This window comes from Mixophyes fleayi, chromosome 3 (genome assembly GCF_038048845.1).
Source record: "Mixophyes fleayi isolate aMixFle1 chromosome 3, aMixFle1.hap1, whole genome shotgun sequence".
Lineage (NCBI taxonomy): Eukaryota > Metazoa > Chordata > Amphibia > Anura > Limnodynastidae > Mixophyes > Mixophyes fleayi.
This window is the reverse complement of record NC_134404.1, coordinates 160913946-160932350: the sequence shown is the minus strand read 5'-3', so window position 1 is coordinate 160932350 and position 18405 is coordinate 160913946. Positions and strand designations below refer to the sequence as shown.

Genomic DNA, 18405 nt, shown 5'->3' with positions numbered 1-18405 from the left:
CACGGCGGAATGTAATGCTCAAATCCGCCGGCGGCTTTGAACAGAACATGGTGCTTTTGCTTTAAATGACGTCGCTTTTGTGTAAAGGCGGTTTTTTTGAAAATTACACCTGTCTCCTGGCCTGTTACTATTGGCTATTTTCAAACTCAGGAGATTTGACATCACAAGCCCTATATAAACCACTGGCCTGACACTTTTTTCTCTGATAGGGTTTAGAGGAGTTTTGTGAGAGGAGTTTGGAGGATAGTGGTTTGCTGAGAGTTGGTGAGAGTTGGAGTTTGGTGGATTGGTGGAGCGATATCTGATTGAAGTGTGAGTAGTCCTGTGGTTTTTTCCTGTTTTGTACATTTATTTTCTCATTTATTTTCTGTCTTGTATTTTTTGTATTTGACTTGTCCTTTGTCTGTGTTACTTGTGTGTGACTGTGTGGAGAGTGTGTCTGTAGGTAGTGTAGTTTGTTCTTTGTGTTTGTCAGTCCTTCAGTGTTTTGTGTTTTTCTGTCTTCTGGGTAAAAATGTCCAGAGATAGGAGGGGAGAACAGGCTGAGGAGAGGGAGATGGAGGTTGAGGGGTCAGAGGAGGGAGAGGGAGAGGTTGAGGAGACAGGACAGGGCAGGAAGACCAAGACAGGGAGGAATGTGCGCTTCTCACATGATGAGAATTGTGTGTTGGTGCACAACATCATTCCCTGCTACGAAGTCATCCTAGGGAACCTGGCAGCCCAGACTCCTCTAAGGCGGCGTCACCAACTGTGGGGGAGAGTCTGTGAGGCCATGAACGCGGTGGGCCAACTGAAGCAGACAGTGGCGCACTGCCGCAAGCGCTTCTCTGATATTAAGAGGAGGCTTAAAGAGAAGATGGCCCAGGAAAGGAGGTCTACAAGGCGCACGGGTGGTGGCCCCCCACTTTGTATGGAGTACACCACGTACGAGGAGGAGCTGCGCCAGTTAATGCCGGCTGAAATTGTAGAGGGCATAAATGTGCAGGACACAGATTCGCCCTCTTTTGGCCAAGTAGTTGGTGAGTTATTTGTTTTTTTACCCTAAAAGTTTTTTTAAGCTGCTTTTCTCTTTTTAAAACTGCTTTACTCTTTTTAAAACTGCTTTTCTCTTTTTAAAACTGCTTTTTTCTTTGCAAAAGTTTTTATTTTATTTGTTTAGCATTTTTTTTAGTTTTTCAAAGTGTATTTTTGACTCTAATAGTTTGTAAAGGGTTTTTTTTTCTCATAAAATAAAAAAAAAAATAATTGCAAACACATTTTTGCAATAAACAGTATATTTGGAAATTGCTTTTTTCTGGAAATACATTGTATGCTTTTTCTTATACATCCAGATTCGCCAGGACCGCAGGTAACTCCCAGTCCGAGGTCTACACCTCCACCTTCAATGAGAGATTCAGGCTCTGAAGAGCAAGCAGGTGCGTGGTCTCTGTTTGGGGAAGAAATAATGGAGTTAGATGTTTTTCTGTGCAAATGTTGGTGTTCAAGTTATATTTAGTGATTTTTATATGCTTTCCAATGAGAACATAGGGCTAGATTTACTAAACTGAGGGTTTGGAAACCTTGAGATGTTGCCTATAGCAACCTATCAGATTCAATTTTTTTTGTTTTTGGTACAGTTTCCAGAATTCAATTGACAAACATATTCGTTCCTATATACTTACCTTGCTTATTTCACCACAGGAACCTCATCATCTCTGCAAGGCCAGCGCCAGTCTGCGCAGATGTCACCTTCTGACGACACACAGGAAGACACAGTCATCACTTTGGAGATGGTAGATGTCCCCGTGTCTATGCGCCAGGAAGAAGCAACTGCCCCTGCGGAACAGTCATCCGAGCAACAAGCTGCAGCTCCTCGGATGGATACAGGGCGAGAAATGGCCCAATCCATTGCAAATTTCCAGGCACAACAGTGTCAGTTTATGGACAGCCAAACGAGACACATGTCACAAATTGCGGCCCATTTGAGGCGGCTACACCGCTCAAATAGTCAACTCCCTGCTGGAATCAACCGTCTGGCAACTGCTTTGGAACAAACTAATGTGCAGCTGGCACAAATGACTGGGGCTGTGGAGGCCTTACACGTACGTGAGGGGAATGCCAATGTCACCCGGCTGGCAGGGCAACTACATTCTGAACTTGTAGCCCGTTTACCGGCACCTATGTCTTCAGCCACCACCAGTGCCGCTAGTACGCCTACCACATCTCTACAGAGTACTCCTCCAAGGAGAGGTGCTCGCACCAGGGGTGGGCGAGGGAGGGGAGAGAGTGGCACCAAGCATAGCGATATGCCTGCAAAAAGGCTTCGCTAGTACAATGTTTCTTATTGCTTAATTTTTTGTCAAGTTTCTATAACCATTATACGTTATTATTTATTGTGTTCTGCAATAAATGCTGTTAAATTTCTATTGTGTCAGTCTTTCTTTTCTGCACATTAAACAAGAGTATACTGATTTTTTAACAACTATGCACTATGCTTCAGGCAGAATTCTTTTTTTTCACATGTGGATTGCATTAGCATTAAAATAAGGGTTAACTATGTAATGCAACAATTCCCATCCTAATTTCTTTGAGGCAACAGTATTCTAGTGGTTTTTTGGAAAGTACAAAACAACTAGAAAAGGAAAGGTGAAATGAGATTTTACTATGCAATCATACTGGGTGAAAAAATAATGGAGAAAAAAAACCCCAGTAACCTGAAATTTCATGACACTTTGGCCATTTTCTATACACAGTCCTAATGGGTCATTGGACATGAAATAGGCCTTTCTCTTATGGTCTGATTGCCAAAATACCTGAAACAGCACACTGTTTGAACCATCACGCCGCTCACAAGCAGCGCTTTCATTTTGGTCTTTTGAATGGCGGTTTTCCGGCGGCTTTATAAACCCCCTAATAGTAAATCTGGCTGTTTGTATGTTGAACATTGTTGAAACCGTCATGGCGCTTTATACAGAGGCGGGTTTGAAAACATCATTTCTGGTCGTTTGGACGGCGGGTTTAGCCTTAGTAAATCCGGCGATGGCTAAACCGCCGCCAAACCCGCCGAAAGTCGGCGGGTTTACAAACACGCCTGATAGTAAATCTAGCCCTTAGACTTTGCAGTTAGTAGATCATCGATCACTTTTGTGAGATCAGTTTCAGTGGAATGTTTGCGACGGAAGTCTGCTTGCAGAGACAATGGAATGAGAGGAGAGAAAGTGATACAGGCGTTTGTACACTAATCGCTCAACTAGTTTGGAGGCAAAGGGGAGGAATGAAATAGGACGGTAGTTTGAGAGAGAGAGGCTGGATCAAGAGATTATTTGTTTAGAATTGGTGAGATGTGTGCATATTTAAAGGAGGGTGAAAATGTGCCAGTGAAGAGAGACAGGTTGAAGAGGTGAGTTAGCAGTGGACATGCAATGGAGGAGAGAGAGCAGAGAGGTTAGGAGTGACTAGGGTCAAGGGGACAGGTTGTAGGGCAAGATGATGAGATGAGTGTCGATACTTCAGTTACTGGAGAGAATGAATTGGGCAATGTAGGTGAAGGTTGGTGGAGTGTGTAGAATTTGGCATGAGGAAATATCTTGTCGAATAGTGTCGATTTTTTTTCTTTAAAGTAGGTGGCAAAATCATGGTCTGCGATGGAGGAATGTGGAGGGGGTGCAGGTGGGCTGAGAAGTGACTTGAAGATGGCAAAGAGGTGGGTTAGATGTGGGTTAGAAGACTGGGTGAATAGTAGATATTTGAAAAATGTTTGTTTGGCAGTTGAATATAAATCAAATAATAGGACAAGCTTTCTGAATGCAGTGTTCTGATTGACAGATGAACAGGTGGGGTCTTGTTCAGAATACTACCGCCTACTAAGGGATTACTATCAAGAAAACAGACCATAATGACAAGGTCATTTTTAAATAAAGAAATTCTTAAGATTTTTGCAAAACCAATGTTCAGAAAATTTCCAGCTGTACTGCTATCAAGAAATGCAGACATCAGTAGAATGGGCATCAAAAAAAAATATGAGCATAAACAAGAAGATCTTTTTTGTAAGCCTAAGTGGACACCTTTCAAATTCACCAGGTTTGGTCTTTTCCCGGCTTATTGAGACAAGAGCGAGCCATGTGGCCTTTGTTCATATTGCGGTGGCAAAGTTCCATAGAGTGTCTCTTGGATTTCTGCTCTAGAGAAAGTCTTTAAACTGCAAACTGCATGGGCTCAGTGGAAAAGAGACTGCAGATTGGTTAAGGGAGATAATTCCTTTTTCATCTATGTCTCCTCTATGCGCATGTTGATCTTGATTACAAATTACATGGGTTTCTCCAAAGAACTGGGTACAGAACCAAAGTCCTGGATTTGTTGAGACAGAAATTTGCTGTGTAGTACTTTCCATTTAGATGAAGACTGTTCCATGGCCATGGTAATACTGGAGATAATGCAATGGATCCTGGAGCAATGTTTCACTCAATATCGGGACCAATAGACCGGCACATCCTAATCTGAAGCCTCTGCTGAAACCAGTACTCAATCCTCTTCAAAGCTTGAGGCATTACATTAACTTGCCAATCAAAAGCTAGGAACAGGAATAAAGAGCATAGTCATTCATCAGTAAAAACCTATCATGTTAAGGTATAGTTATTGCTTTCCAGCAAGGTTAGGGCTAGTGCAGAAGGGAGGGGAGAATTGGAAGCAATTTGTGTGCTGCAAGTAGCTATGTTTTCTAGTCTCTGGTTGACAGGATTATTCATTTTAAGTTGACCTGGCAGGTCCACTATGTCAAGCCTACCATAAGGTAGGCTTCACATAGCTGTTTTTGTCATGTGAACTGGAAAGACGGATGCTCATGTAGCAACTATTGATCATTAAGGCAGATGGTAATGCAAGGATGGGGACAAAGTATAGTATCTCTATTACATCATCTGTTTTGGAAAGGCAGGCGCCATGTTGCTCAGTGGAGAGCAATGATAAGTATATGTCCTCTGTTCATCTGTCAAAAACACAACCATGGGGAGACAGAATTGCCCATATGCACATAGCTCATTTCAGAAATTCACTTTTTTGAGATAGTTAACTATACTGTATATTTTGCTTTGTATTTGGTGATCTGCAAAGCAGAACAGTGTGTGATTTTTCTGAGAGAAAATGGGGTTTTAATTTGCACATTCTAAATATGATTTTTGTTCAGAAAATAAATAGAACTATGTTGTTAAACATTTTAGTTTAAATGATTAATTATTCTTGGCAATAAAATATTTAAATAGCATTGTTTATTTTTTTTCAAACTTAATTATTGGGTAATGTATTTTTAACTGAACATAACATAAATAAAATAACTGACGTACATTGCATTCAGTGCTATTAAAACATTTTGCAGTGTGTCTTCAACATATTTTTTTATGTGACAGTAGTTCTCACAGTAATGCTATGCTTGACTTTGCATAATATGAAATACTCAGAGATTGTACAAAATATATTAGAGTTATACTTATTATAGTAAACCACGACCTTTGTAGTAATGGAAATGGTGATAGGAACTAACTCAACCTTTGGTATAGAGTAGCCATGCCAATGACATGCAAAAAACGTCTGAAGATGTATTTTTATTAGATAACATTAGCATTTGAAATATAGAAGAGCTGGTTAGAAATCAAAACATAAAACTAGATACATTGTTTTCTCGTAAATCTAAAATAATAAGAATAACACATGGTAAGTAATTTCTGTCTTGACACCAAATCTGCACAGATTAATTCAGGTTAATTTAAGCAGTGGTGTAGCTAAAGGCCACTATGCTGGTCCCACTGGAGTTGGGCGTAGTGTCCAATGTACGGCTAACAAAGACACCCTTTGAAAATGGTGTTTTAATCTAGGTACGTATATCAGTTATGACTGTATTTCTTGTGTAATGGCAAGGGCAAATATTTCTTTGTATATTCAAAATGAGCATTCTAAATGTTTTCTCTGATAGTAAATACATATAGTCTAAAATAATAGATGAGAGTTAGGCAACCTATTGCTCCCCAGCTGTTGTGGAGCAGCTGGACGAGTATGGTGAAGCTTGTTGCATTATTTGGGAAGCAATTGGTTGTCTAACTTTGTACTAGAAGTTGTCAAGGCATTGAGGCACAAGAGCAAATGACAAGTGCCATTCATCAGGGTATGTGTTTCTGGGGTTACTTCTCATATCCATGTATTCTATAGTTGGGCTATGTAGAATATAGAAATAATTTAATAATATTAAAGTGATATATGATAAAAAAAAAATCCTTCTAGAGGGATAAGCTGTGTAAATCCAGTTGTCATCCTGCAGTGGTCAGCTTGGAATATGCTATGGATTTATTGAATGGAATGAGTTTAACACAATACTATCAGCACAGTCTATTCCATTGTGGAAGTCCTAGTAATGGTATGACCAAAACTGAGTTTAGTAAATTTTTCAAAGTGATATTGCAGTATTGCAAATGATACCAGGAACCTGAAAAGGTTAATATTAACAATTCTGATTTTCTTTTTTAAAATAATTGCAACTTTCTTCCTTTAAGAGCTGAAAATAACTTTAACATTCATGCAGTACTTCAGTTATTTTAATGAAGCAAAGTATGAAATTGATGTGATCTAAATATACAATATAAAATGTAGCTTAAATATTAGAGGTGTTTGCATAAAGCACATCAGCAGTCTTTAGTAATGTTGGCAGAAAGCTGATACAAGCAAATATGTATTATTGCAGGATATCGGTAGTCTCCATGTTATGACAGACTGTGCTCGTACGTGTTCTTCCGGGTGTTATGTTACATAAAAAAATCACTGCTTTTTGTTCGCAAGCCTATTAACAATGTTTGAGTATCCTAACAAACCACAGAGTCTCATCACGTGAGGCTCCAATGGAACTTCACACTTAATTAAATCTCTACCAATATTTTCAATTGAGTGCAAGGTTTTTTCTCATTTATTGCTTAAACTAATCATGAAAATAAAGGGACATCGGACTGTCTTTACTACATGTGAAACGTTAGTGTATTTGAAACTTTGATTTACATTGGGCAGAGTGGGCCAAAAGATGTGCTTCTATGCCAAAGTGCAACTGGAGGTCACAAAATGTATCCTATTAAAAGTATAGTTTAAGTGGCCATGTGCTTCTCTGCACACCGAAAAATGCCTTTATCTCATCTCTATAATCTCACTCTGTAAAATAACATATCACTTTTGCACTGCTTCACAAAACAAGATGCACTGGCTGGTGCATCTAAATGCACTTGCAAAAATCCAGGGACATTAGGTCTCGTGTGTCTTTTTTAAAAATATTCATTTTGTAAATAAAATGGAAGTAAAACATAGTTTAAAGACCATGATCAGCCTGCTTCTTGATTTTCTTAACGAAGTCTGATTCTGTATGTGTCATAAGTAAAAATAGCTTAATGACATAACATAATAATAGCCTAACAGGATGGACATACTGTTCCTTGAACTCTGTATACCAAACTAATTACATGCAGGAAAAAGGCTCAGGAAATCATTTGAATATTACTCATTGATTAACAGAAGTATGTCATTAATAGGGAGCTATGAATGAACTAATATTACAGTACATGAATTCTATACATCAAAACAAATTGCCATTTCAGAAATGCAAAATCTTATATTGCTATAAGCATTTTTGGGATTGCTACTCATTTTTCACCAAAAATGTTTCCTTTTTTGTTGAATACATAAAAAAATCTGTTGTGTCCTGTTTTTCACGTCAGATTAGACTTATCAACTTTTAGGATTTGGTGAGTATTATTTTTTTTTTTTATTAATTATGTTCTAAAAATCACACATCTGTGATAGGGTGTACTTTTTTTTTCACATGAGTATGCATACAGTGGAAAGAGGTGCATTGTATTAAACGTGCCTGTGCCATCCATCGATCCAGTAATGCAGTAAAGGGATGTAGTCACAAAGACATTGCACATTAAAAATATAAACCACTGTGTTAGATCCACTTTACAGTGAATCATTTGGTGCTTGTAAGAGGGAAACAATGTAAACAAATGTAAAGCAAAATATACAGCGCCTCATTTTTCAAGGAATGCAAAACGGACCTATGTGTGTTTTACTTGACACATGTGTACATTGGACATACGTATGTCCATATTCAACAAGTTGCGGATCTGAAGAAACATCTATTAATATATAGGTATTCAAGCTTATATAGGCAATACATTGCTTGTTGAATACGATACTAAATCACTTACGTGACGTAAAAACTGGTGCATGTAGCAGTGCGTTATTATTTGCCCCTCTAACTAATTCACTGGCAGACGTATCTTTGTGTTTGGGCAGAACGGCGGCTTAGTGGTTAGCACTTCTGCCTCACAGCACTGGGGTCAGGAGTTCGATACCCGACCATGGCATTATCTGTGTGGAGCTTTCTATGTTCTCCCCATGTTTGCGTGGGTTTCCTCCCACACTCCAAAAACATACTAGTAGGTTAATTGGCTGCTATCAAATTGACCCTTGTCTGTGTGTATGTGTGTTTATGTTTTTTAGAAAATTTAGACTGTAGGCTCCAGTGGGGCAGGGACTGATGTGGGTGAGTTCTCTATGCAAATTAGAGACGCTATATAAATAGCTGCTGGGTCATTCCATGTCAGTTCAACCAGGGTTGTGTACCACCCATCTCAGATTTCGATGAAATTTTTTGGGTTAAGAGAGGATGTCAACTATTTCTGCCAAATATCTCGACTGTCTGACAATTAGTTGATTAAATATTGATTTTTCAATTTATTAAATAATTTACTAATCGCAGCTTCTTTATCATCATCATCATCATCATCATCAACATATCTTTATCCAGTTTATTTGAAGTACCGTGGGTGTTTATTAAGGAATCGCCACAAAATTTGGACCCCTAAGGTAAAACTCCCATACAGGAAATGAAACAATCAGAAACTGATGGGAAGGGGATTCCCTTTAGAGAGACCAAAACTAAAACTTTCCAGAGAAAGAGAGGGAGACACAGAAAGAGTCAATTATGGCAGCTGCTCATTTGATAGTAATATGGCAGTCTGTATTTAAAAGACTATTTACTCAAAAACCATTAAAGTACATAGCTGGGACCACTTTACAGATGAAGAAAAAGAACTTTTGATTCTGAGAACTGAAGTTTCAAATGCAGTAACCAATGATCCTGAAACCTCAGTCTGCTACCATCATGAAAAGCTTCTGCTGCTAAGATATGAAGAATTTCAGGAAACATGCTATAATCCTTTCTTGTCTCACAAAAAAGGCCAGAAAAAGCTTAAAAGTTATGTCACTGAAGTGGACCAAAGAACATGTTGACTGTCAGCTTGTTGTATATTGTAGGTGTTACGAGCCACGGTGGTGCCCAGCCGCCGCGACTCACTCACCGCGTCCCGGCCGTCGCCATGACGACCGGGACGTCATTTCCGGCCATAACCCGGCCGTTGCCGGGGCAACCAGTAGACGCTTCAGAGCTGCGTCCCGGCAATAGGAGGAGGCCGGGCGCAGCGTTCTACAGCCTCTGGGCTAATTAATATGGGCAGATTATAGGAGGCAATTACAGGCATTAGCCTGCAACTGTGCAGACCAGGGGCAAGCCCTGATTGGCTCTGTTAGTGACTGCTTTATTAACCTGCAGGAGTGTGTTCAACCTGTGATTGGTTCAGCTGGGTATTTAAGGCAATGAGGTCTGCTGCCTCATTGCCGGTTATAGCTCCTGTGTTCCAGTCTGCTAACCTGCTAGTTCCTGTCCTGTATCCTGATATCTCTATTTGACTCCCCGTGTATGACCCTTGGCTTTGATTTGGACCTTGCTCGTGTTTCCTGTGACCCTGATCTCTGGCCTGTTTACCTGTTCTGCTATTTGCCTGTGACCCCTGACCTCAGCTTGTTCATCGATACTCTTGTCTGCTGCCGGCCCTTGACCTCTGCGTGGACCTGACTCCTCTTGCCTGGGTTCTCCCCAGCTGGTACGCACTTCACGACCCTCTGTCAGTCTGCGGCCCAGTCTGTCCCCACCATCAGGGGCTCCAGTGAACACCTGACTGGCAGAGTAGATTCCGGGTTGTGTTGTGCCGGCCGGAGGGGTTCCTAACATTATAACCGGCCCACTCACGGAGACAGGGTTAGAATGGATACAAGTGGATCCACACCGTCTCCGGCACAAACCCTAGCAGGTCACGTTGAGTCCTTGTATCAGATGATGCAGGGATTGGCTGAGCGTATGTCTGTTCAAGAAGAAGCCACAAAAGCTTCACAACTGACTCCAGGTCCCATCTGTGAACCCAAAATGAACTTACCAGATCGGTTCTCCGGAAATAGAACCCTGTTTCGGAACTTCAGGGAGAGCTGCAAGCTCTATTTTCGGATGAGACCCCGCTCCTCCGGTTCAGAGCAGCAAAGAGTTGGGATTATTATTTCCCTTCTACAGGGTGACCCCGAGTCCTGGGCGTTTTCTTTGCCGCAGACCAGTCCGGCCATGCAGTCCGTAGACTCCTTCTTCGAGGCACTGGGTCTACTGTATGATGACCCGGATCGAGTGGCCTCCGCGGAAGCTCATCTACGGTCCTTGAAACAAGGCCGACGGTCGGCAGAAGAATACTGCGCTGAATTCCGTAGATGGTCACCTGATAGTAGATGGAACGACCCTGCCTTACGAAGTCAGTTCCGTCTCGGCCTATCTGAACAGATTAAAGATTCTTTGGTGCAATACCCGTCTCCTAGTTCTCTGGAGGATCTGATGCACCTCTCCATTAAAATTGACAGGAGATATAAGGAGCGGAAAACTGAAAAGGAAACATCATCACCTCCATCCGCCTTCGTTCCTGTTTCCCAGGATGGTGAGGAGCCTATGCAATTAGGAGCATATCGTCTCTCTTCTGAAGAGAGAGACAGGAGACGTTCGCAAGGTCTATGTCTCTACTGTGGCATAAAAGGCCACTTCTCCCGTTCTTGCCCAAATAAGTCGGGAAAAGACCATGCCTAGGAAATGAGGGGAAAGTTCACCTAGGTCTGCAAATTATCTCCCCGAAAAATGCTGTATTAATCCCTGCACAGCTCACCTTCCGGGCTCGCTCTGTGGACCTGTCGGCCTTCATTGATAGCGGAGCTGCAGGCAACTTCCTTGATATTGGGTTTGCCCGCTCTGCCGGAATTCCGATGGTAAAACTCAACTCTGCCATTACTGTCTGTGGCTTAGACGAAGGTCCGTTGCCTGGTGGCAAGATTTCCTGGGAGACCCCGCCACTACAGTTGAAGATCGGAGCTCTCCATTCTGAGTCAATCACCTTCTTCCTGATCGATTGTTCGTCGGTTCCTATGATCTTGGGCCACCCATGGCTTTCCTGTCATAACCCTGTCATAGACTGGGTAAAAGGAGAGATTGTCAAGTGGAGTACTTATTGTACACAGTCTTGTTTGTCACTGTCTCTGCGTATGATTCAGCCTATTCCGGAGCGGCTTCCCTCACAGTATCATGAATTCTGGGACGTGTTCTCCAAGAAGGCTGCTGATACCTTACCGCCACATCGTGACTTTGACTGTGCCATCGAACTTATTCCTGGTTCCAAGTTACCTAAGGGGCGTTTGTATTCCCTTTCTGCTCCAGAAACAAAATCCATGCAGGAGTATATCGACGAAAACCTGGAGAGAGGCTTCATCAGGCCATCTAAGTCTCCCGTAGGAGCAGGATGCTTCTTTGTATCAAAAAAGGACGGAGGGTTAAGACCTTGTATTGACTACCGGGGATTGAATCATATCACAGTCAAGAACACCTATCCCCTTCCGCTCATCTCGGTATTGTTTGATCAGCTAAGAGGGGCTACTGTCTTCACTAAAATCGACCTTCGCGGAGCATATAATCTCATCCGTATCAAAGAAGGAGATGAGTGGAAGACGGCGTTCAATACGCACTCTGGCCACTACGAGTATCTGGTCATGCCGTTTGGCCTCAGCAATGCGCCTGCAGTGTTCCAGGACTTGATCAACGAGGTCCTCCGAGACTTCCTGGGTGGTTTTGTGGTCGTCTATTTAGATGATATCCTCATCTATTCCAAATCTTTACTCGCACATCAGACTCACGTCAAACAAGTCTTACAAAAATTGCGGGAAAACCATCTCTACGCCAAGCTGGAAAAGTGTGAGTTTGAGGTGCAGAAGGTATCCTTTTTAGGTTACGTAATCTCTTCTGAGGGATTTTCTATGGATTCAACAAAGGTCCAGGCTATTGTGGATTGGGTACAACCCAACAATCTAAAGGCGGTACAGAGGTTTCTGGGCTTCTCCAATTATTATCGAAGGTTCATTCACAACTTCGCTGACATTGTGGCTCCCATTGTGGCTTTGACCCGTAAAGGAATGGACCCAACTAATTGGTCGTCTCAAGCAGTAGCCTCATTCAAAAGTCTGAAAAAGGCCTTTATCTCAGCTGAGGTCCTTAAACATCCAGATCCAGCTAAAGCATTTGTTCTAGAGGTCGATGCCTCGGACGTCGGGGCCGGCGCCATTCTATCACAGAAGGATCCTCATACTAATCGTCTACACCCATGTGCCTATTTCTCCCGTCAGTTCTCTTCAGCAGAAGCCAACTACGACGTCGGTAATAGAGAACTATTGGCAATCAAGTGGGCCTTCGAGGAGTGGCGGCATTGGTTGGAGGGTGCTTCGCATCAGATCTCTGTCATTACTGACCACAAGAACTTGCAATATATACAGTCAGCCAAGCGTTTAAACCCTAGACAGGCCCGCTGGGCATTATTTTTTACCCGGTTCAATTTCCTGATCACCTACAGACCAGGTTCCAAGAATGTCCGGGCAGATGCCCTGTCCAGGAGTTTCATGGCACACCATGTTCCAGTTACTAACCCAGAGTCTATTATTCCTCCTTCCATAATCCATGCTGGGTTAACCCAAGATCTGAATGTCACACTGCAGAGATTCCAGAAATTAGCCCCAGATGCTACTCCGGAGCAACGACTTTTTGTTCCAGTCCACTTAAGAAAGGCGGTTCTTGTGGAAGCACATTGCAGTAGGGCTGCTGGGCACCCTGGAATTTCCAAGACGCTAGAAATCCTTTCCCGCACGGTCTGGTGGCCATCCATGTCTGCCGACGTCAAGAGGCATGTCCTCTCATGTGAGATTTGTGCTAGAAACAAAGTGCCTAGGATCCGTCCAGTAGGCCAATTAGTTCCTTTGGCCCCTCCTGCGAAACCATGGACTCATCTGTCTATGGACTTTGTAGTGGATCTACCACCTTCTGCAGGACACAACACGATTTGGGTCGTGGTAGACCGGTTCAGCAAAATGTCACACTTCATTCCGTTAACCAAACTACCTTCTGCTCGGGATTTGGCTCTCTTATTCATTCAACATATTTTCAGGCTCCATGGACTCCCTACTGACATCGTCTCTGATCGGGGTTCTCAGTTTATAGCACAATTCTGGAGGTCCTTCTGTACCCTTCTCGGAATCAAGGTCAGTTTGTCATCCGCCTACCACCCTCAGTCAAATGGGCAAACTGAAAGGGTTAACCAGTCCCTAGAAAAATTTTTGCGATGTTACACATCGGAGTTCCACGATAATTGGTCTTCCCTGTTACCCTGGGCGGAATTCGCCTGTAATAATTCCTGTCACTCAGCTACAAAAATCTCTCCGTTCTTCTGCAATTATGGTTTTCACCCCAGATCTAACTCCCTGTATTCACTCCAGTCCGTTGGTATCCAGGAGATCCGCTCCACTGCAAGAGATCTCAGAGTTATCTGGAAGAAAGTTCACTCATCATTGAGACAAGCCTCACTTGTGGCAAAAAAAATTCGGACCGACATCGTACCACCTGCTCCCTTAAGGTTGGCCAGAAGGTGTGGCTGTCTACAAAAAATATCAGGCTCAGACAGCCTTGCAAGAAGTTGGGCCCTAAGTTCATCGGGCCGTTTCCTATCATCAAACAGGTGAACCCCGTCGCATTTAGGTTAAAAATTCCGGCCTCGTTGAGAATTCCCAACACATTTCATTGTTCTCTGTTGAAACCGGTACTATTTCCTGGTCAAACCCAGTCTTCAAGTGTGCCTGGGAGAGGTTCCAGTGGACCACAAAAATTTGTGATTCAAAAGGTCCTTGACTCTAAAAAAGTTCAAGGACAGGTGCATTTCCTCATACAATGGAGGAATCGCGGATTGGAAGAGAGATCTTGGGTTCCGCGGAGACAACTCCATGCCCCAAAGAAACTGAAGGAGTTCTTCAAAAAATTCCCTAGAAAACCAGGATGTCGGGGTCCCTCGACCCCTCCTCAAGGGGGGGGTACTGTTACGAGCCACGGCGGTGCCCAGCCGCCGCGACTCACTCACCCGCGTCCCGGCCGTCGCCATGACGACCGGGACGTAATTTCCGGCCATAACCCGGCCGTTGCCGGGGCAACCAGTAGACGCTTCAGAGCTGCGTCCCGGCAATAGGAGGAGGCCGGGCGCAGCGTTCTACAGCCTGTGGGCTAATTAATATGGGCAGATTATAGGAGGCAATTACAGGCATTAGCCTGCAACTGTGCAGACCAGGGGCAAGCCCTGATTGGCTCTGTTAGTGACTGCTTTATTAACCTGCAGGAGTGTGTTCAACCTGTGATTGGTTCAGCTGGGTATTTAAGGCAATGAGGTCTGCTGCCTCATTGCCGGTTATAGCTCCTGTGTTCCAGTCTGCTAACCTGCTAGTTCCTGTCCTGTATCCTGATATCTCTATTTGACTTCCCGTGTATGACCCTTGGCTTTGATTTGGACCTTGCTCGTGTTTCCTGTGACCCTGATCTCTGGCCTGTTTACCCGTTCTGCTATTTGCCTGTGACCCCTGACCTCAGCTTGTTCATCGATACTCTTGTCTGCTGCCGGCCCTTGACCTCTGCGTGGACCTGACTCCTCTTGCCTGGGTTCTCCCCAGCTGGTACGCACTTCACGACCCTCTGTCAGTCTGCGGCACAGTCTGTCCCCACCATCAGGGGCTCCAGTGAACACCTGACTGGCAGAGTAGATTCCGGGTTGTGTTGTGCCGGCTGGAGGGGTTCCTAACAGTAGGCAAGATGATTGTGACACTTCAAACTGTGTGAGCCTGTGCGTTATTAGCGATATCCATGACCATGTAGCTATAACTGTGCATGTCTTCATTACGGTAGTTCTGAAACACTTAGCGAAACTATTGGAGTATATTTACTACTTTAGTGATGGTGCGAGTGCACAATACAAGAACTGCAAACTTTTTTAACTTATGCTTCCATAAGGATGACTTCAACATTCAAGCAGAATGAAATTTTGTGCCCACATCTCATGGAAAGAGTCCATGTCATGGCATTGGAGGGACAGTTAAAAGTCTAGCCACACGCACCAGTCTGCAAGCAGTGGAAACCCATCACATCTTGACACCTTTGGACCTGGGCAAATGAAAATGTACATGGCATAAAGTTTTTTTACGTGTCACAAAACGAAATACAAGACTGCAAACCCAAGCTGCATAGCCGTCTAGAAACAGCAAACACTGTGGTAGGAACACGTTCTCATCACAGATTTCGGCCTATTAGTAATAATGTGCTACAAATATATCGATTGTCATCTGATGACATAAAGACAGGAGGAACCAAAGTTAGTGTCACTATGACCATAGTCACAAAAAATGTGGGCAAAAGTTATCTGCAACCTGGAACATGCATAGCAGCAGTGTATGATAGCATCTGGTACATTGGGTATATCATTCAATGTAATGAGGAGGAACAAGATGTGCTGATACACTTAATTAAACGAAACCAATCAACAAATGTGGTGTCCTGGCCTTCAAGAGATAAGTGTTTTGTTCCTTTTATTCACATTCTCTGTGTAACGGAAGTGCCTACTATCCAAGGAAGTACTGGAAGGCAGTATACACTTCCTACTGACACTTTTAGGAAAATTACAGACCGTTACAAGTTCCAAACAAGGGAAAAATAATGAGATTGTTGACTCAACTTCAGTTAAGGACTTAAGTTATGTTAAAGGTTTTAAATTTCATGGTTTCTTGTGTTAATTATGTATGCGGTACAACAGTAATCGAACATCTACTTCATTATTTTTTTTCTCCACTATGAAACAGTACCTGGCTGATTTTTTTTTGTGGTAGTAATGTATACCTTTTTTAAACACCCCCCAAAAAATGGGATCCCTAATGTCAATTGAACCTAGCGTTTTTAATTCTATTCGAAAAACATGCATTTTTGCCGTAACGCAAAACATTTTGGTTTGGATTTTTGGATTCGGGAGGAAGAGTTACCTTAAGGGTCCAAATTTTGTGGTGATTCCTTAATAAACACCCACGGTATTTCAAATAAACTGGATAAACAAGCCGCGATTAGTAAATTATTTAATAAATTGAAAAATCAATATTTAATCAACTAATTGTCAGTTGAGATATTTGGCAGAAATAGTTGTTTTGACACTCTCTCTTAACTAAAAAAAATGTAAAAATAAATCTGAGATGGGTGATGGACATTTCATGTTTTTTGGGGTGATCTCATGTGGAATGACCCACCTGCTGATGTGTACAACATGCATTTGCATTGCCGATTGACAGAAGAACGACAAAAGAGTCGTGCAATTCCTTCCTTACACTCATTTTATTTTATAGTTATCATAATTTCATACTAACCCTGCTTATTAACCCTTTCTAAGATACTGTATGTATGCTGTTTATATGAAATTAAACTAGAGGAAAAAAGAAGCCCGCACTCTGTATATCCCATATTATATATTGTACCAGCTGCATGGCAATATAAATGCCCATATATGTATACAAAACAAAAAGATGGTTGTCAGCGCTTATCCTTTACACTGCATATCTGTGTGTATCTAGCAAATTGAAAACATGAGGTATTAGTTCAACACAGAGTCAAGCAGAGAGATCCACCACTAAAAATGTTGGCCCAGGGAGAAAAATAGTTTAATGTCTTATGTATATTTGCATGTGTGGTTTTGTGACACTTTTTGTTGTTTGGTTTTACCACATATTACACAAATTCGATAGAAAAAAATATGTCCTTGTTTTTTTGCCCATTTATGTTAAGCATTGCATATGAAGCAAAGCCCAAAAGGTACTTACAAGAAAACTATGATGAAATAACATATTCTTTATAGCCAGAATAGTCTTCTGAAACTTTGGAAACTGGAGGACTAGGTCGAAAGTCCACTCTATGTTCTCCATAGATAGTGTAGGGAGACGCACCTTGGCCAAGTAATCGTACATTTGAGTTGCAGAGTAATCCAGCTTGGAGGTGTTCAAATTAGAATAAAAAGCTCTAAACACCATGGCTATCAGTTCCGTCTGATAGTGTATGTCCCCCGACCAGTCAGTTATAGCAGAGATTGTGTTATTTTGTAGCTCAGTCCTGGCCAGATAAGCCATCAGATTACCGTTTTTATCCCTCTGCACATATATAGCGTGCCTGGAGAAGGGGAGCCGGTGGGAGGACTTGTCCACCAAATGATCAGTCCATGCCTTCTGTGCATGGAGTCAGACCAGTCAGTCTTCAGATGTATGTGTGGAAAGGTAAACCTGCTCTAAATCACGACATTCCCGTTCCAGCCTCAACATCTCCTTTCTCGAAAATTGCTTGCGGCCCTCCACCCAGTTGATCAGGGTGCCTTAAACTGAATGATAGGCCCAGCCAACCCATGATATCTTAAGGGCCAGAATTCGGTCCCCCACCAGGTGAATCTCCACCAAGCATGCTATATTAGAATTATATTTTTTCAACTGCGCAAGGACCTTTGTATGCGGTCATTAGGACCCCTTACATTCCATTCCATGATAGATATCTCATTCTCTCAACCCTTATTCCACTCGAAGCCATGAGCCATAATGTAACTGTGGGTAGGGGGCAACCTGCGTAGACTCCATTTGGATACTTATAGCAAAAGAGAACTTGTTATAACAAACGCATCCCAAGAAAATGCATGTTAGAGAATTAAGAAAAAACACTGACCTGCACAGTTGGGAAATATACTTCCATCCAGATATATTTTACATTTTCCATCAATATATATCAAATCAATTGTATTAATTTTTCTGGTTAAGATATCCAAGCATGTCCACTTTTAGCATATGTTATGATTTACACACAAGACAAGAAAAACTTCTAAGTAATAGGGGAGATTTTAATTTTCTAGTTGATGTCATTGGACAGGACTTTGAAAATAAGAAATGGATTGATCATTTAAATGACCATAAACTATTAATGTCCAAGCAAATTAAAACGTATTGGAACAAGACTATGTTCGACAATTACACACGTTACGATATAACACTTCGGGGCCTCAGACCCAAAATACACCCTGCATTCGACCTAGCTACTGAGGAACTTAAAAAGGATTGGGAATGCGCTCTAACACAATGTGCAACCAAACTAATTAACATTTTGGTCAA

At 42.2% G+C, this 18405-nt stretch overlaps 1 protein-coding gene across 1 annotated transcript in view; it reads left to right on the top strand.

Moving 5' to 3' along the window:
• The first annotated feature begins 910 nt into the window (after positions 1-910).
• LOC142142519 (uncharacterized) overlaps positions 911-18405 on the top strand; it is a 31881-nt gene continuing 14386 nt past the window's right edge. Inside the window, exons 1-4 of the mRNA XM_075200406.1 lie at positions 911-1019; positions 1332-1415; positions 1681-2085; positions 11744-12328. Coding sequence (XP_075056507.1) covers positions 911-1019; positions 1332-1415; positions 1681-2085; positions 11744-12328 — 1183 coding nt within the window. The remainder of the gene's footprint in view (positions 1020-1331; positions 1416-1680; positions 2086-11743; positions 12329-18405) is intronic.